We start from the raw sequence: 24,402 nt of genomic DNA, 5'->3' as shown, positions 1-24,402 counted from the left end.
ACAGGGCTACTTTCTTTCTTGCCCCTCTTCTTCCCCCCTCCCTTTAGGTTTCCTTTAAAGCACTGTGATTCTTCAGGCAGGCTTAGGTTGCTTTTACTTGGGCTGCTGAGGGATGCTTTGGGGCAATATCATCCTCTGAACACCCAAACCTTTCCTGTCCTTGAGAATAAAGGTCTGACTGTGAAGGCTCACGCAGCCCTTGCTCTGAAGGAAGGTGCCTAACGCAATCAGGGATTTCCCAGCAGGACAAGCCGTGTGTTTCCCAGGGGCTGCGGCTTTTGGATGAAATGGGTGAGAAGCCCCTAAAACAAGGCTTTCAGCACCAAACCTGCCTCCGTGCTGTGGATGACTGGGCTTTATCCCAACTGGATGCAAAATCCTGCTCCTGACAGCAGGCAGCCCGCGGTCACAGCTCCGGAGCGGAACAAACCTGGGGAGTGGTAGCTCCTTCCTCAGGCACCTGCTTCAAAGCAGATCGGAGAAAGCTTTGAGGTGTGTGGCTGTGTTTTTTTTTTTTTATTCTTCCCCTGTCCTTTGGGATGCATTTCAAGCTGTTTCTCAATGGCTGTTGGCAGCCTTCCAGGCTTCGCTGGCTGCCTTGCTGAATCACCTGTAGTGCGAATAGTTTAGTAACACATGAGGATTGCAGCAAGCGCGAGGGGCTGTGACTGCAGCGTGCAAAATACCCTCTGGTGCCCAGGAAAAGCCTGCCTGAAAGTGGTGGTCGGGGCCACTTCTTAGCATGAGGTGATGTGAAAACCCAGCGTTGGCTCTCAGCAGCTGACACCCCTAGCAGGGAGCCTCGATGAGCTGGTAGGAATTGTTTTCTCCTTTCCCAGCTGGATTTCTCACCAGCCCGAAGGAGAAGTGGGGTATTGTGTTGGGGATGCTGCCCCTTTGGACACAGAGGAGCACTGCCCGGTGGGACTGCAGAGCTAGCAGCAGCTCTGCTGGCAAGCAGAGAGACATTTGGCTGAAAACCCACTTTGAAATGTGGCTGCCGGAAGGCTCCTGTGGTTTTTGATTCCTTCATCCGTGCTAGCCGAGCTCCATCTCCTCTCGTACAGGCTTGGGTGAGATTAGTCAGCCTCGTTTTTGGTGGGGAGGGGGCAACATGTGTTCCTGCTTTCCAGTCCTTCCTGAGGAGCTCCTCACTCGGTGGGTGAGGGGAGGAATGCCAGAGCTGCAGGCTGCTGGGGATGGATGCCTCGCCTTTTGCTCCTTCCTCCCGAGAAACCTCCACTTCCCCTGCACCCAAACCCTGCACCCAAACCTCCTCCCTTCCCCAAGAGAGGGGCAGGGGCACTGCAGCTGTCTGTGCAGCACCGGCCGCAGATATTGATCTCCCATCAGTGGCTCCGCTTTTAGACCAAGCGGGAAACTGGGTAATTACAAATCCTATTTCTTAGAAAAGGGGAAAAAAAAATCAATCTTTTCTCAAGCTGAGTGCCGCCATTTCCTGTCAGCTGCTTGTCCCTGGGCATACAGAGAAGGAAAGCTGTCTGCAGCCCTTCTGGGAGCTGTCTGAAAGGCTGGCTGACCGCCGTGGGAAGCAAATCCCATGGCTTGCTCTACCTTTGTGGAGTTGTGCTGTGCCAGGATGGGAATCAGACCTTCAGAAAGCCCTAACTTTGCTTCTCAGGATAAAGACTCAGGTGCTGTTTAATGCAGCAGTGACTTTAAAGCTGTTGAGCTTCCCTCTCTGGAGCTTTCAGCTTGGCAAATGTTGGAGTTGACTCCTGCCAAAGAGTATCCAACACTGTGCTGCCAGAGTAGTGACCCCAGAAAGTGGGCCATGGCTTTATCTGCATCCCCTCTCTGAAGGGGTGGCGCTTTTCAGCCTTGCAGCTCCTTATTCTCTTGCCATACCTTAAAAAAAGGACAATAAATTTCAGAGGTGGCTTGACATCAACCCAGGCTATGTTGTTACCGATAAATGATGAATCATTTTTCTGTGGGTTTTTGGTGCGTTGCCATTTTCGGTTTACCCGAGCAAGTCTGGTGCTTGTGGATGCTCTCCAGGAGGCCAGGCCTGACAGACTTTCAAAACTGATGTCCCACCTGAGCTTCAAAAATATGGAAAAACATCCCAGTAGGAAGTCTCACCTGCTGGGCTTTGACGTGATCCTGACACCGAGTGGTTTTCTATTAATTCTCTCCTCAAATATCAGCTTTTTTTTTTTTTTTTTTTTCTTTCTTTCTTTTTCTTTTTCTTTTTTTTTCAAAAACTAGATGTTGTTTGGCATCTTTCATCTCCTGTGAGGCAAATAGCTGGGACACCTGGCCCAAAGCTGTCGTGTGAGCTCTCATCACAGCCAGCGTAGTCGCTTGAAACCACTGTAGCAGATTGCAGGATTGGGCACAGGACAAAACAGATGAAATAAAAGTACTCAGATCAAGCCAACAACGCTGTGACGATGGAGATGCATTCATACTTTTGGGTGTGCTGAGGGAGAAGAAGGTGAGAGTCACCCTGAGGTGGCTAATTGCTGCTGTCTCGCCCTGAGTGGAAGCCCTGATAGGTGCGCCTGGCATTGGAAGCGCTTCCCCCAGGTGACTCACGCCTTGGGCTGGTCAAAAGAAAGGGGAAAAGCTTTGTTCCTATCCCAGGCAGAATTCCAGACCCTATACCGGGTGCGATACTGTGGATGGCATCAGTTGGCAGCCCCAGCCCAACAGCTTGGGACTGGCAGCCCTCCTCTGCTGCTAGCTGCAGCGCGTGCGTGGCAAGCTGCCTCAGTGCTGGCCCACAAGGAAACAAATCATTATTTTCTATTATTATTATTTTTTTTTTAGGTTTGTTCTTTGCTGGATTAACAGGTTGAGTCAGTTCATCATGTGCTCAAACACACGGCGGTGGGGGGGGAATCACGGGGAGCTGAGAACAAAGCACGGGGCCTGCTGGCTTGTTGGCGTCCTCCAAAACGGACGTTGGTGTCCCCAAAGAGCCAGGGTGATGCTCAGTCCCTTGCAAGGGCCTGAAAGGAGCCTGGAGAAGAACCATGAGATCTGTTTGAACCCCGGGGATGTGGGGGGAAAGCTGTGAGCAGTGACTGGAGGGTGCCTGGCAGCGCTCTGACAGGCACGGCCTGCGGCGTGAGGCGCACCACACGGAGCCCTGCAGTGCTTTCTGTCAGGGGCAGCAGTGTCAGGAGAAGGTCTTCCTGGCTTAACCCTCCTCCTTGTTTTGTCACTGATGTCTGGTTTGATTACTGTGGCCTCGGTTAAGGTGATTTGTAGGATAACAGGGTAGAATAAAACGTTTCTCACCCAGCGCCAGTCATGCCGGGTGTTACCAATTGCTGTCAACCCCCAGCACCTTCATGAGGTGACTCCTGGAGCAAAATTCCCTGCAGAAATGGAAATATGTCCACAGCTGAAAGAAAGGCTCTTCTGCAAGGACCGAGGCACAGTGGAGCTGCACTGAAGCACTGGGATTCCCCAGGGGATTGCAAGCAGCGTGTGTGTGTAAGCACTCCTCCTTTTTCATTATATGTGAGGCTGGTACAGATTTTCCTGGGCACGGGGGTGTTTTAAGCCCGAGCGGCCGTGCTGTAGCTGGGCTGTGAGCTGACAGCATTCACTGACTGAGCGGCAGCCATCTTCCCAGAGCTTCCAAATCTTGAGCCAGACACAGCTCAAGCAGGAGCCGGGGGGGTGTGCTAGACAGGTTATCGCTGGTGCTCAGATACCAGCCTCAGCAGCAGCTGTGCAAAATCAAGACTGACTCCCAGAAAGAGCTAGCAACCCCTAAAAATGCACAGTTGGCCTTGTGTCTTATGTCTGCCGTCAGTGAGGCACGTGCATGTGCGGGATTTATCCTTGTGCTTTGCAGGTTTTGGAGCTTTCACATCCCGCAGCGTCACCAGAGGTGAGGGTGGGCTTGCTGTCGAGCTGTGATAGCGCAGGGGGAGGCAGGAGCAGTGCTGACAGAAATGCAAATGGTGGACGAGCCTCACGTTTCAGGTTGTCTCTAGAATTGCTGGAATAATTTCTGCTTCCTACGTGGCACTTGCGAGCAAGCAGAGGGGCCGACAGGAGTGTTTGCATGAAGCCTGCTGACTCTTGCTGCTGCCGCAAGCCGAAGGGATGGAGGTGTTGTATGGCTGAGGCTCAGCCAGGTGCTCAGCATCAGGTGCTTCAGCTCAAGCTTTGAGAGATGCTGTCCACAAGGAGGCGGGGGAAATGCCCGTTTTTTTTCAGGGATTTTGGAAAACGCTGGAAGACTGCCGTGCCCTGACTAATTGTCAGCCCTTATAAGGTGGTTCGGAGGATTACTCACTGCACTTCACTGAGCCTAGCGCTGTGTTTTTATTGCCTCTTGTGCTGAAGCAGGCCAGGCTACTTCTCAGCAGAGAGCACGCTGCTGGGCTTGCACGCAACACTGCGCACGCTGCTCCGAAAGCGGTGTGTGCAGTCTTCAGAGATCTCAAACGTGTCATTTTTTCAGATGGAAAAAAGTGGGGGATCTGTCGTGATGGCTGCTGAAAGACCTGCCCTCAGTACCTTTGCAGCCCATGCGGGATGTCCACGCTGTCCCCCCTGCAGCCCCTGCTTTCTCACTCCCGTGGTAGTGAAAATATATTGTTGCCTCCCGGCTCTGGTGCATTTTGGTCAGAGTGAGCTACGCCGCAGTTTAAAATCAAGCTTTTTGGAAGTAATTTGCTGTTTTCCTTTTAGTTGAGAAGACATTGGTGACTTAAGCAGAAACACAGCTCTTAAAAGGGCGCTTGCTGCAGGGCAGCTTATTCCTCTGGAGCTTGTTTAAGTGGAGTGTAGCTCAAACAGGGCCGTGAGCTAAGCCCTCAAAGGCAGGATTTTTAAAGCTCCCAAAGTAACTTAGGACCTCAGTCCTAAGCCCTGCCAGCTCCACAGACTCAATAATTCTGTTCTGCAGCTCCAAAGCTTTCTTGTAAGGATGCTCGTGGGGCCCTGGGCGCATATCTCTTTGTGTGAGACAACGTGAATCACCGTGGGAGAAAATGAAACTTCCCCTTTCATGTGGATGCTTTCTAGCAGATAAGAAACTGATTAATTAAATGCTAGACACGGCTGTAAAATAGGGAAATTAAGGGTTGGGGAGAGATAGCAGTCTCTTTTTTGTTTCCTTTAGATTGATTTTAAGCACATCCTTATGGTTATGCGTTGTGGGGCATTTTGTGCATATCTGGACTGACATTTTCTTGTCTTCAGGATCTTGACCATCTTTCTCAGCACAATAACATTGTTTTCATTTCTCTTGTGAGGCGCCTAGCACTACTGTGTACTTCACGTTCAGGGCAAGCTGGGCTTTCTATGCAGTTGAATATACTCTTGGGTCATGATCATAACAGGTCAGAGTTGCTGGGCTATGGAGAAAGTATCAGCTCCTCTCAGTAGCTCAGGGACTGCCCGAGTGGTTGGACCTGACCCTGTGGTTCCTGTTGTGCCTCTTGGCCCTGGCTGTCAGGGGCTGGAAAGTGGGGAACTGGAGTGGCCGTGGCTGATCCACCCAGTGTAACGCCTGCTTAGGGATGTGGGGTCATTTTATTGCATGTACCCAAGTAGGTGAATGTTTCCTTATAATATATAATGTTTTCTTATAATATATTATATAATTTTTTATAATATATGCTTACAATATTATGTTTTCTTGTAATATACAATATAATGATGATTTCTTAATATATCCCTGTTCTTCCAAGGCTAGAGAGTTGCCAGATGGACGTGTGAGTCTGATCATGTTGTGGTTCCCCTTGCACCACCCAAGCCACATGGTTTGCTGAAGGCGACTTTCGGCTCAGTGATACCACTGCCTTGCCCCTGGGGGTATTCTGGGTATCGGACGTGTGGGATAAAAAAACAACAGGGAAGCAAATATGTGATCAGGGATTGAATTCTTGCAGAGCTGTTCCTGATCTCAGAGACCAAAGGAGTGTCGTGTTACTGCAGTTCCCAGATGGAGATGCCGTGTAATGCCTGCGTGAAATATCCCAGCACGCTAGGGACACGGGGCCTGGGTGCTGCAGAGGCTGTACGTGGACAGAGGAGGGTCATTTATTTAATGGTAGCCCTGGTGCTGATCTTCAGTCTGGGCACGGGACTGTTGCAGAGTTAATTCTGTGCGAGGGGGTGTGCAGGGAGAGCTCCTGCCTGTGTGAGCTGGGTTTGCAGCCCAGCACATGCCTCCTGGGTGTACCACAGGCATGCCTGAGAGTCCATTCCTGGGCTTCTGGGGGTCTGACGGGGAGCCAAACAGGCACAGGACTACCCTTAGTTGTTTCTACTTCTGCTGTTCCAGAAAGTCATCTTAAATATTTGTGTTGCATCTCACCGCGTTGTGCTGCTTACTTGCCAAGGCTGGTTGCCTTAGACACCAGGGCTCTGGTAACTAGGACAACAAGATTGAGCAGGCAAAGGTAGAAATAATGGTAATAACTTTCTCAACTCCTTCTGAAATAGGCTTGTATGAACCAATACCATGCACGTGGGCGACTTGTGCAAGGCAGAAAGGCAGAACAGACTGCTGACATCCTCAGATCCTGCTGGCAGCACTGCCCTAACGGAGCAGTCGCATCCTCCTGCGACTGGAAACAAGCCGCCAGGCGCACGTGGACATGGATGACCTCCTCCTCCTCCTCCTCCTCTTCCTCCTCCCCAGGGCTGGGGCTGGAGCAGGGCCCAAGAGGTGCTGAAGCCGAGCCCTCGGGAGCCAGCCCTTGTGTGCCTGCCAATTTGGCACAGCCCAAGTGGGAAGCTTTCTTCCAGAGACGTTGTCCTCTCCTGGAATAGTTGGCTATTGGTTTGTTTGCCAGCTGGGAGGCTGAAGAGGGCCCTGGAGAAGATCATGATTGGCGTCCTCTCTCATTCCTCACGTGGCTGACTTCTGGATAATGTTTACACAATGGGTATGGCTGGAAGTCAACTTTTGATGCAGTTCTGCTTTCCTTTGATAGCAGGCTGTTTCTGTCCTTCTAGGTAATCCCAAATCCAGACTTAAGACAACAAAACAGTATTTCCTAGCCCACCTTTGAAACATACTGCTCCTGGAAGCTCCTGCGGATCTGCGTCCTGCTGTCCCTGTGCCTTGTTAGTGATGTCTTTTCTGCAGTAGCAAACCAACACTATGTTCTCTCCTCTGGAAAGCCTCCAGCTCCATGAATTCGTTCTAGCAAGATACTTGTCTAGCATCCTTCACTGCTCTGTGTGTTGGTATGAAACACCCTTGACCAAGACTCCCTTTTTCTGTGCCCTGGTGTAAGTTTGGGATCGTCCAGCAGTGCACAGAGGGCTGGAGGAGCTGCCTTCTTGGGAGCAGTGGGCTTCGGGAAGGGCAGCATGTCCACTTCTCATGCAGACGCAAAAAAAAAAAGTACTTGTGGCTTCTTTGCCCTCCTGGTAAGGAGGAAAAGAAATTCCATTGCCAGCTATGCTCAGTCAAAACCGTCTGCAAGAAACCTGCTTCTGATGTCTCAGTTGGCTGCATGTGTGGAGAGGGGGTCACAGCAAATGACAGAAGTGTCAGTGATAAAATAACCCTGAGCTATTTCTGTACTGGTCATGGGATCCGGTGAGTGGCTGAACCCTGCCTGGGATATCCACGCGGCCTAATGAAAAGCTCAAGTTAAAGATCCAGGTCTTAAAAATAACCTGTTGGATGGGATCCTAGGCATCCCCTTGACAAACAGCACCTAGACCAGGGCTGTGGAGCATGCTTCTGTTGTGGGTATGGTGTCCTGGTTTGAGCAGGAATTCCTGCTATTTTAAGATCAGTGCCTTCTGGTTTTGAGGTCTCAACTCACACTTTTACTTACCACTGCTCACCCTTTGGGTGCAGACCTTGAAAGTCCTCTCCTACAGGCCCATGAGCTGGCTGCTCTTTAGCTGCCGGCGGTGCCGGGACTTGTGGTTGTCGAGTGTTTGTGTGAGCCCAGAAATTTCGTGACACTGAGATTTCCAGCTGGCTGCAGTGCTTCGAGAGGGCGTTGGGAGTTCATTCCCCTCGGCTGAGCTCAGCTGGCTGGCCTTGCTCTGCCTCTCTGCCCTTTCTCCAAAATCCCTTCACTGGCTGCACAAGGAGGCCTGTGATACCTGTAGACCACACCGGTGAGGAGCTCACCAGTGGTTCTGCAGTAAAAGCTGTAAATGCTCACACAGTAAAGATGTGGCTGGGCAATATCTCACAGTAATACGTTGGGTTCTCTTATTATCAACCACGAATATTGTAACAATCAGTGCCAAAGAGGTCTGGGAGTAGCCTTCTCCAGGGTCTGGCTGTCTTCTCTCGTGGACCAGGGAGGGTGCAGTAGTGGTTGAGCAGCCCTGATACTGACTGGTAGCCATAGGAAAGCCACAAACCCAAGAGCTGAGATGGCTTTTGGAGCAAATTCTCGCTGGGATATCTGCTGGTCATTGCCAGGTGTTGTCTGGTGGGTGCCTGCTTCATGAGGATCGCCTCCTGGGGTCAGTCTGCGGGCTGTTCCTGCTCAGGTGCCTCCATAAGGACCTGTCTGCTGAACAGGCCGAGCGCTCATGGCTTGGCCAAGTGACAGTGAAAGCAGTGTGGCACCATAAGGCGAAGCAAGAGCACTCTGTAGGGAGCACCTTGTCCTGCTGGGATTTGAAGGCAGTGCCCCTGGGTGACAGCTGCGGAGGCCAGCGTGGTGGCAGTGTCTCCTCCTGTGGCCGTCCAGCTGTCCTGCGAGAGGTGGCTTGGTGTGAGAAGCCCTTTGCACAGCTGCCCGTGGATCTCAGGGGCCTTGGAGGAGGAAGGAGGGGAGGTGAGGATGTCTGGTGTAGCTGTGCTGGTTCTGGGGAAGCGCTTCGCTGAAGAGTCTGTGTGGTAGCGTTTCTTCCTCCCACGTTTCTGGGAGCTGGATGGGTTCAGTAGCGTGTCTGACACGTTTCTGAGGCTGCCAAGCTCTGTTTGCTCTCTCTCTGAAGGCTGGAGAAATAGGGAGCTTGAGACAAAGTAACTTCAGTTAATTTAACATTGGTGACTGGATGTGTTTGCCCTTCCTCCTGATGTGATGGGTTAGTTCGTAGAAGGACCTCACCATCCGAGGAATCTCTGTGACAAATCCAGATTGGTTTGCCTTCTGGGTGGAAAAGGCACAGCAGCTTTGCTCTCTCTGCTCCGGTGGACGATGTGGTAATAACAGGTCAGCCCCACACAGAAGCATTGGGCATTGCCCAGGGAGTGCCCCATCACTAGGGTTGGGATGCCAGTCATTTATGAAGAAACCCTGCTCCAAGAATTCTTTTATATGAAATTGCTTTGAAATTCCTTTATAAGGAAGCTAAGGAGCAGGTAGTGGAGCACATGGACAGGCATGACATTGGTGTATGGTCCCTTCTGAAAGAAGGGACCGTGAAAAGAAGACTTACCTCTCAGATGTTGTGGAGTTGTTGGGGCATAAGAACTGTGAGATCTTGTTGGTAGGCTGCCCAGTAGGATTCCCTAAAGGCCTTCAGTAAGGTTTCTCAGAGGAGCTTCTTAAAATGCTGGGCTGCTACAGAACGAAGGGGAAAGTCCTTACGCCTCAAGATGCTTGTTTAAATAAATAGCAGGAATACATTTTCAGTTGTCATGGTGAAAGCTCACCAGTGGAGATCCGGAGGGGGTCTGTACACTCAGGTGCCTGTTCAGTATTATCCTAAATCAAAATAATCCTTCTTGGAGAAGATGAATACAATCCTGAGGAACTCCAGCCCAGGGAGTGTCTGGTGTGAGACCGTATTCTGTGCACACTGGCACATCGACGGGCTCACTCCACGGGGCTCTATTTCAGGGAGTATTTGTGATGCTGTGCTGAAGACTTGGATGCAGCTTAGATTTGCATTTCAGGAATGCAAGCTGGACTGCTCAGGCTCAACCTTGTTTTTCTTCTCTGACCGAGCGCATTAAGAATCTGACATGGCTCTTCTTGGCAAAATAACAGCCTGCAGCCCTTGAAGCTTTCCAGAGATCAGCACTTGTACTTAAAGTAGGAATATTCCTTCCTCTGGTTTCTTTCCCCGAAGCGCTGAGTGATATCAGACTTCTTCCCTTTCCTTAGAAAGAGGGACGTCGATGCAGAATCCCGGGGGAGCCGTCACGCGGGGCTTCAGGAGCACGTTGCCATCAGCCTCTGAGAGGAGCCGCGCTGCGAGGTGCTGTGGCAGCTGGGGCCGAGTGGTTTTGCTGCCCGTGCCAGCAGCCTGCCCCAGCTGCACATTCCCATGAGCTCTGCATTTTCTTTTGATCCCTGTCGTGACTCAGTGGTGTGGTAGCGAGCGTTTTATTCTGCACTTATGGTTCTGTGTCCCCGGTCCTGTGGCTGCTGAGGCGTGTTTTTGTGTAAGGCCTGCCAGCCAGACTGCCTGCTCTCCCCTCTGAGGAAGCCCTCACCACCACTGTCACCACTAAACCACATCCCTCAGCACCACGTCCAGCCTTTCCTTGAACACCCCCAGGGATGGTGACCCCACCACCTCCCTGGGCAACCCGTCCCAGTGCCTGACTGCTCTTTCTGAGGAGAAATGTCTCCTCATTGCCAACCTGAACCTCCCCTGGGGCAACTTGAGGCCATTCCCTCTAGCCCCATCACTGTGAGAATAGGCTGACCCCAGCTCCCCACACCTTCTTTTCGGGTAGTTGCAGAGAGCAATGAGGTCTCCTCTGAGCCTCGTCTTCTCCAGACCACACACCCCCAATTCCCTCAGCCGCCCCTCACAGGCCTTGTGCTCCAGGCCCTTCACCAGCTTTGTAGCCCTGCTCCAGACACGCTCCAGGGCCTCCATGTCCCTGCTGGGCCTCTCCTCTGACCTTCATATGTGGAGATAGGCACGAACAAAATTTGCTTAAACTTTCTGTGGGGGAACACGGGTGTCTGCTCATGTACAGAGCCCAGCTTGTATCATCTCTGGCCTGTGTCTTTGTGCTGCAGCAGCCCGGGGTGGGCTTGCACTGGGGGCTTCTGGCTGGCGTGCTCCAGCCATTCCTCCTGGGAGGCACTGCCTGCTCTCAAGGAGCTGCTTGCTGGCACGTGGGAGCTCATTGCAATTCAGGGGAAGTAGCTGCAACTTTTCTGGAAAAGTAGGTCAGGGAAATCTGCCTGTCAGGAAAGTCTGGGGGGAGAAAAGGGGATTTGATGAAGGCGATAACAGCCCAACGCAATCCACCTCCATCTGCTTCTATTGAAGGGATTTGTGGCTTGAATGTAAATCATAAAGGCGTCTGTAAAAATGCAGCTCCTGCTTGAGAGGCATCTGGTGACCTCCCTCAGCAGCAGCACCTTGTAGATCTCCCCCGTCTGAGCCGTGCTGCCTTGCAGGTAGGTTTTTGGGCAGCCATCAGGGCTGGCAGGGTATGGACCATCAAATCCCAGAGGGCAGCAGAGTCCTGCTAGTATCTTGTTGTCAGCATGGCTCCTGTTTGACCACAGGGCTTTCCTTTTAACAAAACCATGCTTATAACAGGCAGACTGCCCCTGAGGCTGGATGGAGAAGCCTCGTGAACAGCAGCATCCTCTTCTGTTGCAGCAGGTAGGGCTGTCCTCGCATTGCTCAGACAGCGCTGAGATCCGTCTCACCCACCTCTTCCTCTTTACGAATGTGCCTACCCGGTACTGAAGAGGCTGCCGGGTTTTCTAGCAGCCTCAACCGTGGAAGAGATTTATTCAGTGCTGCTGCTTTCAATAGGTGCTGGTCTGCTGCCAAAAAGGGGAGAGCCGGTTTGGTTTCTGTTACTGAAGCAGCTCAGGTTTTCGGGAACATCGATAGCTTTACGCTGTTCTCTGGGTTACACGCCGGGAATTGATTTTGGGCAGAGAGCAGGAGTTCTCCACGCTGCCGCTTCTTAGCCAAGAACTGGCCCAGTAACTAGCCTTTGGCTATGGGAATAATCCGTGCCGAGAAGGCAGCCTCTGTCTCCTACTCTGCGGATGCTTTGGACCAAGGTCCAAATGTAAAGCAAAAAGCACCAGATGCGGACTCAGCTGGAAACAATAAATTTCAGGTTGGAAGTGCTTCAGTGGTTCCTATTGTAAAGGCAAGTCCCAGGGAGAGAGGTTTGCTTCAGAAAACTCACCAGGACTTGTGCCAATAACAAAACCTGGGCAAATGAGGAGAGTCTTGTTTAGGCACAATGCGATTAATGCACCTTCACACTAACACTTGAGGCGACGTGCACTCACCTGTGGCTTCTGCCAGTGCAGATGTGAAGGACTTCAAGCCTCTTTCATAGAGTTCAAGACGTGGATGCTGGGAATAGGAGTCCTCAGCGGCTGGGATGATAGTTGGACCCTTTGTCCCTTTCAGTAGTGAGAAGAGAAACACACAGGGCTGTCAGACCACATACATTTCTGTTCTCCAAAATGAGCCAGAGCTGGAGGACCAAATGCTAATAGCCGTGCTGCCGGTACTGCTGCTGTCACCAGGCTCCCTGGGGCTCTGCTGCAGCCTTGCTTCTGCTTTTCTTACATTCTGGAGCATCTCAGCTATACAGAAAAAGCCTTATGTACCTTCTCACAGGCTGGGGTCAGTGGGAAGACCATTCCCACCTGTAGAGCAGCTGGCGCACAGCAGCGTGGGCTCAGGGTGACCAACAAGGTAAATCGTACCCAGTCCCGTGAGCCCCTTCTGGCATTTCCTCCCAGAGCCCTGTAAGAATTACAGGGTTACGCAGTGTATTCATTTTTAGCTTCCTTTTTGAAAGTGAAAGGGTGACTCACGTTGTGTTTACTAGAGGGAAAGCTCACAAATAATTAATCTGCTTTTGTATGGAAATGAGAGCTCAGTTAAAATCTCCAAAGTCGGTCTATTAAGATTGGCTCGCTGAAGCTACTTTAGATGTGCCGGATTATAAGAACACTCATCTAAACATGTTTTCTGTAGAAAGCCCAGTTAATTGGATGGAGGATTATTATTCCTGAGCAGTCAGAAACCAACGGATTCCGGTCGGTGCCCTCCAAGAGGCTGGAGCTGGCAGATCTTATCGCGTGTGCCCTCCCTTCTCACGTGGGGGTTCGAAGAGGAGAATCACCTTTCTGCTTTTTCAGGCTCCCAGTTGGTTTCCTCAGCTCTGCGACTTGCCAGCGAGCCGAAGTGTTTCATTTCTGGTTGCTCGTGGTGTTCTCCCTGTGCAGCCAGGGCAGGGAGAGGCTAGCCCTCGGCAAACTCTGCTTCCTGATGTCTGCCCGGTGAGCTCCCCGCGCCGCTTCTTTGAATTCTTTAAAGCTATGGAGAGCCTTACTGCAATTTCTTTTAAATTCACAAATTTATTATTATTATTATTATTAGCTGTATAATAGGGTGATACTTAACATTTCCATGCACTTTTCATTTGAATGCATTTCTCTTTTTCTAAAGACTTGAATACAACATCTCAGCTTTTGTGTCTACTCTGAGGAGCGCTTGCTTGGCTCTTATCTGCCCACATCTGGTCTGGAGGAAAGCCACCGCAGAGGAGAAGGAAAGGAAGAGCTTTTTGCAAACAAATAGCCTTGCACCGAGGCTCGAGCGTAATGGAAGCTGAAGGGAGGCTCGGGATTGCTGAAGCGTGAGGTTCTTGGCCCAGATGAATAGTCACCATGGCCTGGGCCCCAGGAAGCACCCGTGACAGAAGGCTTGGGGTCTGGGCAGGGCTGTGTACGTTATTAGCCTGGTCCAGATGTAAAATCCTGGCCCAGAGGACTGTGCCCTGCAAGCTGTGGGTGATTTCTGGGGGCAGTGCTGTGTGCCAGGACTCGCTGCCTGACTTGTGATGGTTCTTGGCCTCCCCAGGAGTGAGGTCACGGCTGGATGCTGCCTAGAAGCCCCTTTGCCACTGAACGTGGGCTACTTGGGTTACGGGGGATAAAAGGGTGGCATATATATAGTAATGGGGTGCTGAATATAGTAATAACTGGGCACAGAGGAAGCAAAACAAGTTTCAGAGGAGGCTCACAAAAGCCCTGTGACAGACAAGACTGACTGCTACATGCAGAGCGTTGACTAGGGGAAGAGCAGACCAGCTTGTGCTTTGTGGCAGTGCAGGAAAATGAGCCTCGTTGTTGGTTTGGGGTGGGTTTTTTTTTGCTTTTTTCTTTTCCCCCTGCAGGTAAGACGTGCCTGTGCCCTGTGCTTTGGCTGTCACAATGTGAAGGACAGCGGGGCCGTGCGTGCCGCTGCTGAGGGCAGGGGTAACTGCAGTGGGGCCCAGCTCTAACTGGCCTTTACATGCCTCTCTAATTACACGTTGATTTTAAGCAGGGATTATTCTTCTAAAGCCGTATTTTAATTCGCCAAGGCAATTTCAGCGCATATTAAAAACTAAGCCAGCGCAGGCTTTGCATCTGCCAGTTCTGGCAAGATCGTGGTACCCAGGAAACCCAGGACCTCGTTCCAGACGTTCCTCCTCTTTGTGGTACCAGCCTATTTGAGTTCCTCCTGCTGCTGGTCTGGCTGCAGGACTGCCTCTCCCTTGCACAAAGCAGGGCTGGCTGCACTACAGGTGCAGAATCTGTAGGGTTTGGGCAAGTCAAACTGCACTGCGGAGTCCCTAAAGGACGTATCCCTGTGACCTGCTTCTTGCAAGGAAGCAGAAGGAGCCTGGCAAGTTCCTTGAGAAGCCAGCGTCTTCAGCGAGGGAGGGTGAATATAAGGTGCTACCGACAAGCTGCTGAATGCTTTCGGATCTTGGCTTCTCCGGGTTTGCATTTTGTTCCAGTGCCTGCGTATTGCCGTACACGCTGTTGGTAATTGTGCCTGGTTTGATCTTTTGCACGCTTGCCTCTTGGCCCTGGGAGCTGAAGATAGCACAGTCTAACCAGGCTGCGGTGCTGCCCCTCCCTCCAGGCACCGGGGTGGTTTGTCTGATCCCCTTACAGCATTTCTTGTTAAGGAATTACCAGATGTTTCTGAACTAGGTTTTTTGTTTGAGTACCTTCCTGGGATGCCCTGGTCCTGAGCCCTTAGTTCAGTTCGCTCCCCTGGTGTTGTTGTCCTTTGACTTTTGTCCTTCTCTTAAAAATCGTAGCTGATTTCACAGTTACTTGCAGTCTTAATTATTGCCTGCCCTTCTTAACCACTTCCTCTGCGTTAGTTAGAGTCAGAGGTGCCTTTCCTGGCTGTTTTCAAAACAGTATTATTTTGGGCTCGAGCTAGCTTTTCTTTCTTCCACGGTGTGGTCAGTGAACCAAAACAAGTCACATTGTTGTCTCTTCTGCTTCAGCTGGCTGGCGCGGAGCCGCCCGTGGGCCAGGCCCAAGGTGCATGCACTGGCACCCATTTCTGGAGCAGGCCACGTCGAAGAGCTGGGGATGAATCATTTCAGGAACGTTTATCCGCCTCCCGTGTGAAATTCAGAGCACTTGGAAAGAAAACGAGGGCACTGCGTCTGAACCTGCAGGTTTGATTTGGCCAACACCCACCCGGGCAGGTGGAAAGGAGCACCCCTGTCACGGCGGGTGCTTGCAGGCAGCTCTGTGCTAAAAGCCAAGCTGCTCCGTGGCACCAGGTAAGCTGCAGCTCCTTGCTGTGCAGCGTGTGAGAGCTCTGCTGGGGCTCTGACAGCTGGCTGGCTCTTTCTAGGCAGGTCGCAGGGTTTCTGTTTTGATCTCGCTCGCACCACGGAATGCACAGAGTTTGCTCCCCCGTGATTTTACCACTTCTGTCCCTCCTTTTCAGACGAGGGTGCTTGTGTCACCTGTGGTCAGCACAGCGGCCTCACTGGTCTAGGCCAGTGTGGTGAGGGACTTGCATATCAGAAGTTCTTTGTTGTTTTTTTAAAAATAGCTGCTGGAAACCTTCATGCAGAAAAGAAAACCTCTTTTTTGGTCAACCTGGTCCCTTCTTGCTGCTGCTTGGGCAGTAGCCTGCAGAGACCGAGAGGGCTGGGGTGGTGGGTAAAAGCTGTGCTCTCAGCCACAGGTGGGTACCAAATTTCATGCTGCCTAAAAGGACAAGATTTAAAGCAAAACTAGCAGGGAAAGCCTTAAATCAAGGCTGAATAGGTCTGGGAAGGCAGCACAGCAGGTTTATTAAAATAGCAGCGCTCCGGCTGGTGCAGATCTTGGGGGTGATACCAGCCCACGATGCCTTGGTAGGGCATTTCTCCCTTGCTGACTTTGTCTAGCCCAGAGCAGCATGACCGGCCTGTAAAACGGCACGCTGGGCTGCTGCCGGGTTGTGTCTGACAGGACTCAGATTAAAGGTTAGCAGGAGAAGTGCTTCGTTGGGAAGCATGCAGAGCCAATTACCATATTCCTCTTTCCACTTAAGTTGACCGACGGGTCAAACCAATTCGCTCATTTAGCATTTATGGCGGAGCAGAAGGATGGTAGCTTAATAAAAAAACAAACCAACCTGGAAAAGTGGGAAGTGGTTTCCGTGGAGAGCTGTGCAGCCCCATGGTGAGGCACGTCCAGACCTCCAAGGGTGACCCCGAGGGGAAGGAAAGTGCTGGAGCTGTTGGCAGTGGGAATCCTGGGCTGCTCTGTGCTTAGTGGGTGTTTTGGAGAATGGGGAAAGCTCCCCAAATGGGTGTGTGGCCTCGGCCAAGCACGTGTGCCCTGACCTGGGGGGCTGTGAGCTGTGTGATGGCTCCGAGCCCGGCATCCTCATGGCCCTGCTTCGCCGCCCCGCTGCTCGGGGCCATCCTTCCCTTAGGCACACGGCGTTACAAGCGGTTCATGTCTTACTCCAGGTGCACCAGCGGCACGCCGGCGCGTGGGCAGCATGACGGCAGCTGAAGGCCCGCGGCAGAGGTAACTTTCTGGAGAGGGGAGCACAAAGCAAAGCCCCCTGAGGGCAGCGTTGCTCCTGCCTCTCCCCGTGGCAGGGCTGGCGCATGCTGCTTAGTGCATTGTGGCTTTATCAACGATGTTTCAAAGCATAACCTACTAAAACCCTGTGGAGGAACCATCACAGCTGGTCCAAGAGCAGTTTGGGCTCCGATACACTCAGCTTTGAGGAGGAGAATGGCTTTGCACATCGCGTTGCCTACAGAGGAAGAGTTTTATATCCTCAGTGAGCTGCTGTGCCATCTCAGTGGCACCACCACGCTGCGAAGCCTGGCTCAGGACACGGAGGAGTGCTGAGAGCTTGCGATGGGAGAGCAGGCTCTTCCCGGGAGGCCTCTGGGTGGCACTCGGAGCTCCTGGGCAGCCCCACGCGTGTCCCTGCAGCGGGGAAGCGGCTTCTGTCTGCCTGCGTAAAGTGAGCAGCCGGCGGCAGCGAGCTCAAGGGCAAAGCACCGAGCAAAGCGGAGCTGTTCTGAGCTCAGCTGCCCGGGGATTAAAGAGTCAGGCACCCTTCCAAGGGCTGGTGGGAGCAGGACGTGCCTGATAAGTGTGCGTGCGCTGTGAGATGGTGACCTTTAACGCAATTAAAAAGGGACTGCCCAGGTGGACGATTGCAGCTGGGGCTGCTGGGGTGGGCTTTGGTGGGCTTTCTCTCCTGGAGGACAGGAAAGATGAAAGGCTCGGGGTTAATGCAGTGGCACCGAGGGCCTGCTGAATGTGTTGCACATGGAAAAAAGGCTGGGTTCTGCCCCGGATGGCCATCCCACGAGGGGAACTCTGGACAGCTGAGGGCAGCCAGCTGTGAAGACGAGGAAGGATGGATGTAACCTTTTCACAGGACGCTGTGCTCGTCCCTTTGCCTGCTGTGCTTGTGAAGCCACCCGAGTGCCACCTGTGGGAGAGCAGAGAGGCAGGAGCGTGCTGGCAAGCCGTGCACGCTGTGTCACGCTCTCCCCAGGGGAGGCTCTTGAAGCAGGCTGACGTCGGCCTTCATCCCAGGTCATCTTCACGCACGTCACTGGCCCACCTCCCTGAGCTGCGGCACCTGATGAGGAACCTGCTGCTGTCCCAGTTCTTCGCTCCTGCTTGCTGGCACCAGGGACGTGGCTTCTGGAAAGGGAGTACATCTCCCTCCTCTCCTCTGCATGCGCTGGCGGTGCCTCATCCGTGTATATCGCGACATAGGACGCAGTGCCTTGGCTTCAGGAAGTCAGGAGAGCTGGATGCCGGTGGAGAAAATGTGCCACATCAGCTCAAAGGGAGCGCGAGGCCTGCCATTAAGGTTCCAGATCCCACCAGGGGCACAGATGTGCCTTTCAAAGAGCCCTCGGTGCTGCCTGGCTTCATGTTCCAGCCTTCACCTTCCATGTGTGGCTCCAGCAGAAGTGCTCCTTGGCACCTCTGCCTCCTCACTGACACTCCTGTGCAAAAACAGATGTCCGAGGGGTCCTTGGTTGTGCAGAGCTCAGGCTGCTTCTCTGCCAGGCCATTTTCCAGCCCGTGGATAAGCTTTGGGTAGTTGCACAGCTCCGTTTTTGCAGGGTGCCTGTTCTTCCTGTACTGCTCACGCCTTGTGTTTTCACCCCATTTTCCTCTCCCCTCTGCCAGCCTCGTCCAGGATGCTCTGGGAAATTACACCTCTGAGGTTTGAATGCCATCAGGTTCAGTGAGCTCCTGCGTTTGCTTTAAAAAAGCGTTTGGTTTAAAAAGCTGTGATCAGGGGAGGGGATTTTGCGGGTTGCAAGCAGCATTACACAGCTGTGGTCACAACCTGATGCAGAGGATGTCCTTGCCGTAGTTCCACTACTCGAGAGCAGTTCCTGCTTATCCCATATGATCAGGTAGATCCAGATTTGTAACTTACCTCCCTGAAAGTTGAATAACTTGTGGGGATCACGGACACACTGTTCTGATCGTCGTGGATCAATCCCGTCCTGTGGGGATCTGCAGGGATTATCGAGGGACCCGCTGCTGTCCGGACCTGTGCCTGCACAGCAGTGACACAAATCTGGGCGATGCACGGACTCGTTAAGTAACAGATAAAAAGAGGGTCATCAGGGATAGGCAGGCTGCTGGGGAGCACCCTTTTGAAACAGGTGTGCTCTGTTGCTGCAAATAAATACGTTTAGAGTCCGGAACATGCGTGCTAATCTCGCTGGGAGGGGAGGTGGTGTTGCAGAAAGCACTGCTTTGAAAAGGGTTTGGGGTCGCAGGGCCCTGGGCAAGCGGTATCTCTGGGGGCGAGGGTGGTGGGTGGAAGCAGGTGCCCAGCTTTCTGTACTTGGTGTGGCTCTCCCGCTGCGTGCAAGGAAGCTGGAGAGGGTAGGAAGAGAAGAAAGGGGCTTTAAAAGTGCCTTATCAGACATAAAAGAGCTCAGTTTGAGGCTGAGGAAATAGGCAGAGCTGATCCGCATGCACGTACTCTTCCCCAAGGAGAGGCACCAGGTACTGCTGGGATCCCTGAGTTCCTCGGAGAGGAGCACGAGCAGCTGGTAATGAATGAGCTGCTTTGGGTGAGGAGCACGGCTTACAGCAAGAACGACTGCCGGGGAGAACTGCAACCTTTCAACATCCTCAAATTAAGACTCTTTATGGAAGCTTTAATCTTCTGGGGAGAACTTTTTCATGCGGGTAACTACAACTGTATGGAAAATTGGAGTAGTCCTTGACTTACACGTGCAAGCCTTGCACCTCCAGGATGTCCTCTAGGATCTAGGGAAAGCCAAAATGAGCACTGTTTGGGGAGCGGTGGCAAAGCTTGGCTGTCGTTCCTTGCAAATCACCTCCTGGGCAGGAGGTCGGGGTGGCTGGCAGTCCCACGGGCACTGACCAATCCTTTGAACAGCTCTTTTTGCTGAGCCTCAGTCTCCTTCGTGGTTTTTCCCTGCCTCTTACCATGTCCCCGGGCTGCGAGGTGCTCGGGGTGGCTCTGCTGCAGGAGGCGTCCCGTGGGGCTGCTGCCCCGAGTCCGCTCCTTGCAGCTGAGTGAGAGGAGAGCCGAGCTGTGGTGCCTGCAGGGGAACATTTGCCTTAACTAAGTCCGGGATAAGAATGGATTTAGGTGCTTTGGTTTATAAATAAACAGCACTCGTGGCCAAGGTAGATTTGAGCAGAGCTGGCAACAGCCCTGCTTGGGAAGGGATCTCTCTGCCACATGGCCTGCTGTTGGACTTCCTGTCGCACGTTAATCCCTTAAGCCTGCTTTAGCTCCGTTAATTTCCCTCCTTCCCTTTTTTTCCCCCCATGGGCTGCCTCGGTGGCGCGTGAACGCCGGCGTTCCTCGGCCGTGCCTGTGCCCGCGGCGGGGCCGAGCCTCCAGGCTGCCTTCCCAGCGCCGGGTACCATGTGGCAGGGCCCCAGGGATGGTGGTGCCTGAATGCGTCCCATTCTCTCTGTCTTACAGGCTCTGCAGCCTGCGCCTGAAGAAGCTGACGGTGCTGAAGGAGCTGGACAAAGAGCTGAGCTCGGTGCTCATTGCCGTGAAGATCCAGGTAGGCTCCTCTCCTTGCCCGGCGGCACCAAGCCCTCGCGGTGAAGCACCGGTGTGCCTGTCCCCTGCTTCGTGCCATCCCCTTGCTCCTGCCTCCTGGAGCACCCTTGGGGTGATTTTGGCTGCCAGGCAGGGGGAAATGATGTCCCAGCGAGCTGCCTGGCATCGGGGATCAGTTTGGCTAGCCCTCCGCGCTGGGACAGAGCGCGTCCCACTTCCCTGCCTCCGCCAAGGCCCTCCTTACAAGCTGCTGGTGAGGTTTTGGCATCCCTTACCCCACTCCCAACTCTTTCGGTGAGCTGGGTGCTTTCTGGCAGCTCTCGCTGTCTGGATCCCTCTCCCTGGGGAGGGCAGGGGCTGTGTGAGGGATGTGCATGACTCCTGCAGGTATCTGATCCCTGTAGGGATCTCAGTGCTGCCTCTACTGTCCCCTCCCTTTCTCCGTGAGCCCTGGCCTGCCCTGCTGCCTCTACTCTGACCCAGGCAGAGGGAAGAGGAGAGGATCCTTTATCACCGAGGGGAGAGGGAATTTGCCCCCATCCCCACACATGTGATCCTGCCCTCTCCCTTTCTCTGCGGCTGGTGGCAGAGGGATGGGTCCTTGTGGGTTGTGGGCACAGCCTTTGCCGAGGGACAGCGTGGCAGAGCGATGCCTCTTGGGCGTGCTGTCCTTGCCACAGCCCCCCTGACCCAGCCGGGACGCCGGTGTCCTTCCTTCGTTCTTGTCAGCCGCCCGAAAAAGCCGCTGATCCCATGGAAAGCATCGTGGGGCGGGCGCTCGGCAGCTTTGCGCTCCCCCTGAGCTCTTTGTGCCGCACACATTAGGATCTAAATCCTGGATTAGCGCTGGAAGCTGCTGCATTAGCGGAGCTCTGGGAGCCGGGATTTGCCGTCGTGGCGGGGCGGCTTCCTTGCCCTGAAGGATCCCAAAGCGAAATGTGGGAAGCGTGGGGCCTGGAGGGAGGAAAGGAGCCCGGCCGGGACGGGAGGCAGATGGAAGCTGTAGGCAGCTCCAGCGCAGCCTGCCCACAGAGCGGCCTCAGATGGAGCCGTCCCTCCCGCTCCTCTCCGAGGGAACAGATGAGTCACGGCAGCACGGAGCGCTGTGAGGGCTGCCCGCACTGCGCTGCCATCGCCGGGGTAGAAGCAGATGATGTCTGCGGTTTCTGGGGGACTAGAGGAAAGGGGGAGCTTCAGGGGGTCTGCATCAGGATGACAGCCCCCGTGCCAGGCCTGCTCCGTGAAAATACGTGCCCCAGAGGGTGGTGGAGGCCTGTCTGGGATGTCTCAGCGACCACACTGACCTGATCTTTAAAATACAGCTTCCACGAGTGGAAAGACCCCTGGCAAAGGGCAGAGGGAGCCCTCACGTCTGCAGAACCCCCCTGTTTCCCAGAGGGGATCTGAGCCTTCAGTGTCCTCAGTCAGGGGCTTGCCGTGAGGTAAAAGTCCGAGCTACTGAAGTCCAAACTGAGGTTTGAATTTCTCTAGGGATGGAGATCCCTCAGCCTTCCTGGGTCCTGTCCCAAGCGCTGAGTGCCCTTGGGAGGGAGGAGTCATTCCCAACACACAATGGCTGAGGCCCCCACAGTGGTGAGGAGCACAGGGGCTGGTGGTGTTTAAGAAACCTTCATTTCCACACAACCCAGACCAGGCTCAGCTTTCCTTTGCCGTGGCGCCGTCCCCGTGCATAACGTCTCCATGAAGAATAACTGCAGTTTGAGGAAAGACTGAATCCTTGGTGGGGAGCCTACAGCAAACAGCAAATGGTGAACGTGCCTAAGCAACAGGTCGTGGTGGTGGTGACCACCCATCGTCTCCTAACGAAGAGCAATGCAGGAAGGAAGAGTCGGGGCGTTCTTGGCCAGGAAGGCTCCCAGATGGTGAAGGGGATTAGCTCCACCTCCTCTCTTCCGTTTCAGGAAGCCTTTTCACAGGGAAAGCCTTGCTGCTGGCACAGTCGCTGGGAGCAGTGCTGCAGGCAGCTCCAAAAAGGCCTCTTGGGAACGAAGGACTGTGTCTGTGGAGCTTGGCTTTGCCTCGGTATCGGCAAGAACTGTAATGCTGCACCACTGCAAGATGTGGAGGCCTTTCCTTTCTCCCCTCGATAGGGTCGTTTTTCTTTTTTTGCCCTTCCTTACTACCCTGGGTAATACCAGCAGTTGAGGTGCAAGGAAGGCTGTCAACCAGTGCCACCACTGTGGGACATTTTATCCTCGAAGCTGGTCCCACAGCCCTGTGGGGACACAGCCAGGGGGTGTGGGCCTTTTGGGAGGGTCCGTGAGTTCTGCCGTCCTGTGACCAAGACAGCCTGCTGCATACAGAGGGGATTTTCCATCCCCCAGATCATTCGGTCTCTCTGGGTCAGCAGCTACGCCGTAGTCGGAGGTAGTGAAGGTAGGAGAGAAGTAAAGGAAAGGGTATTAAGAGTGGGCTGTGTTGATGGAGATCCTCTTTTACTGCCCTCCTAGGGGAAAAAGCAGTTATGTATGTGGAGAGGTAAGGCATGTTGCCAGAGGAAATGGCTAGGAAGAGCTTTTGGAGAGATGAGGTAGGTGAGGGGGGACCCCTGAGACAGACAGACCCCGCAGAGCCAGCTGCACCTGGGTCTGTCTGCTGAGGGAGACGTGCTCCAGGACTGTCCCTTTGTCCCTTTCCTGGCCAGGCAGTGCATTTGGACCTTTTCCTTCCCCTGCTGGTGCTGTCTGCCTGGCTCCAGCAGTGTCTGCAACCGCAGTGTCGGGGTGCGAGGAGCCAGGCGAAGCAGAGCAGGCTGGGGAAAAGCAGGTCCCGGCAGGTGGGCAGGGAGAAGGGGCCTTTGGCAGCTCGGGAGCAACCCCAGGATTTCACAAAGTGTTTATTGGCATTTGCAAGGTGGCTCTGCGAGGTGGGACAGAGCAGAGCCAAGGCGCTGGCTCCTTCCTCACGGGCTACAAACACCAGACCCACGTGTGTGGTGTGAAGGAGCCCGTGGCCAGGATGCTCCAGCCGAGCTGTGCGCCTACCAACCTTCTTGCAGGGTTCGAAGCGAGTCCTGAGGTCGAATGAATACGTCCTCCCGCCTGGCGGCCTGATGGAGACCGAGCTGGAGCTGACCTTCTCGCTGCAGGTACCTCGCCCGGCCCCCTGGGTGCTCCCCTCGCACAGCATTTCTCGGCAGGAATGGTTTTGGGGCTCGCTGGGATGGGGGCAGCCTCTGAGGAGGGGCTCTGGTGGCTGCCTACGCTCTGATCGCAGCACAGGCTCATGCTGCTGGCCTGCTGCTCCGGGGTTTCAGGGGCAGTGGGGATTTGGGGGGTGACGCAGAGCGCAGGTGGCCTTTGAGGGGCACCCCAAAGGTGAGCAGGGCAGCCCCTGCTGTATGTCAGCACCGAGGAGCTCCCCACCTCCCCGTGGGCCATCCCGAGCCCTGCCCTCACGCTGCCTTCCCTCCCCCCAGTACCCACACTTTCTCAAGAGGGACGGCAACAAGCTGCAGATCATGCTGCAGCGCAGGAAGAGGTACAAGAACCGCACCATCCTGGGCTACAAGACCCTCGCGGTCGGCATCATTAACATGGCCGAGGTACGGGGTGCTGGGCACGGAGCAGGAGCTTGGCACCACCAGTGCCAGCGCTGGGGAGGGAGCTCGGTGCCACGAGCACACCCACATTTGTCTGCCTGCCCAGGTGATGCAGCACCCGACGGACGGAGGGCAGCTCCTGAGCCTCCACAGCAACATGAAGGACGTGAACATCCGGGTGGCCGAAATCAGCATCTACTCCTTGTCCAGTCAGCCCATCGACCACGAGGATGGGAGCGTCCCCTCGGGTCCTAAAATCAAGGCTTCAGGTGTGTTAGCGTTTACCCGCGGACCTAAAGGCAAGCGTTTGGGGTGGGGCGTGGGGAGCAGAGCACATCCCCAAGCGTCTGCCAGCAACACTGAGCATGTCGGGGCCTTGACAGATGTCTCGCTCAGCTGTGGCATCTGCAGTGTCTGCTTTCAGATCGCTCCCCAGACATTGATAACTACTCTGAAGAGGAGGATGACAGCTTCTCCTCGGAGCAGGAGGCCAGCGATGATGCTGTTCAGGGCCAGGTAAGGGAGAGGTCTGCCAGGGCGGCTTCCATCCCGGTCCCATCTCTCAGGCAGGGATCAAACATTGAGGGTCTGCACCGCCCCAAGCTCTC

The 24,402-nt window shown here is 53.9% G+C and overlaps 1 protein-coding gene across 1 annotated transcript in view; it reads left to right on the top strand.

The window, feature by feature from the left end:
* Positions 1-24,402, top strand: part of LOC309876514 (phosphofurin acidic cluster sorting protein 2-like) — a 43,773-nt gene that overhangs the window by 9,186 nt on the left and 10,185 nt on the right. The window contains exons 2-6 of the mRNA XM_082756904.1: positions 20,146-20,233; positions 23,252-23,341; positions 23,672-23,797; positions 23,901-24,063; positions 24,219-24,310. Of these exons, the coding sequence (XP_082613030.1) occupies positions 20,146-20,233; positions 23,252-23,341; positions 23,672-23,797; positions 23,901-24,063; positions 24,219-24,310 (559 nt within the window). The remainder of the gene's footprint in view (positions 1-20,145; positions 20,234-23,251; positions 23,342-23,671; positions 23,798-23,900; positions 24,064-24,218; positions 24,311-24,402) is intronic.

Source organism: Aythya marila (assembly GCF_965140915.1).
Source record: "Aythya marila genome assembly, chromosome: 3".
NCBI classification, from domain to species: Eukaryota; Metazoa; Chordata; class Aves; order Anseriformes; family Anatidae; genus Aythya; species Aythya marila.
The sequence above is the reverse complement of the archived record's forward strand: the minus strand, read 5'-3'. Positions and strand labels throughout refer to the sequence as shown.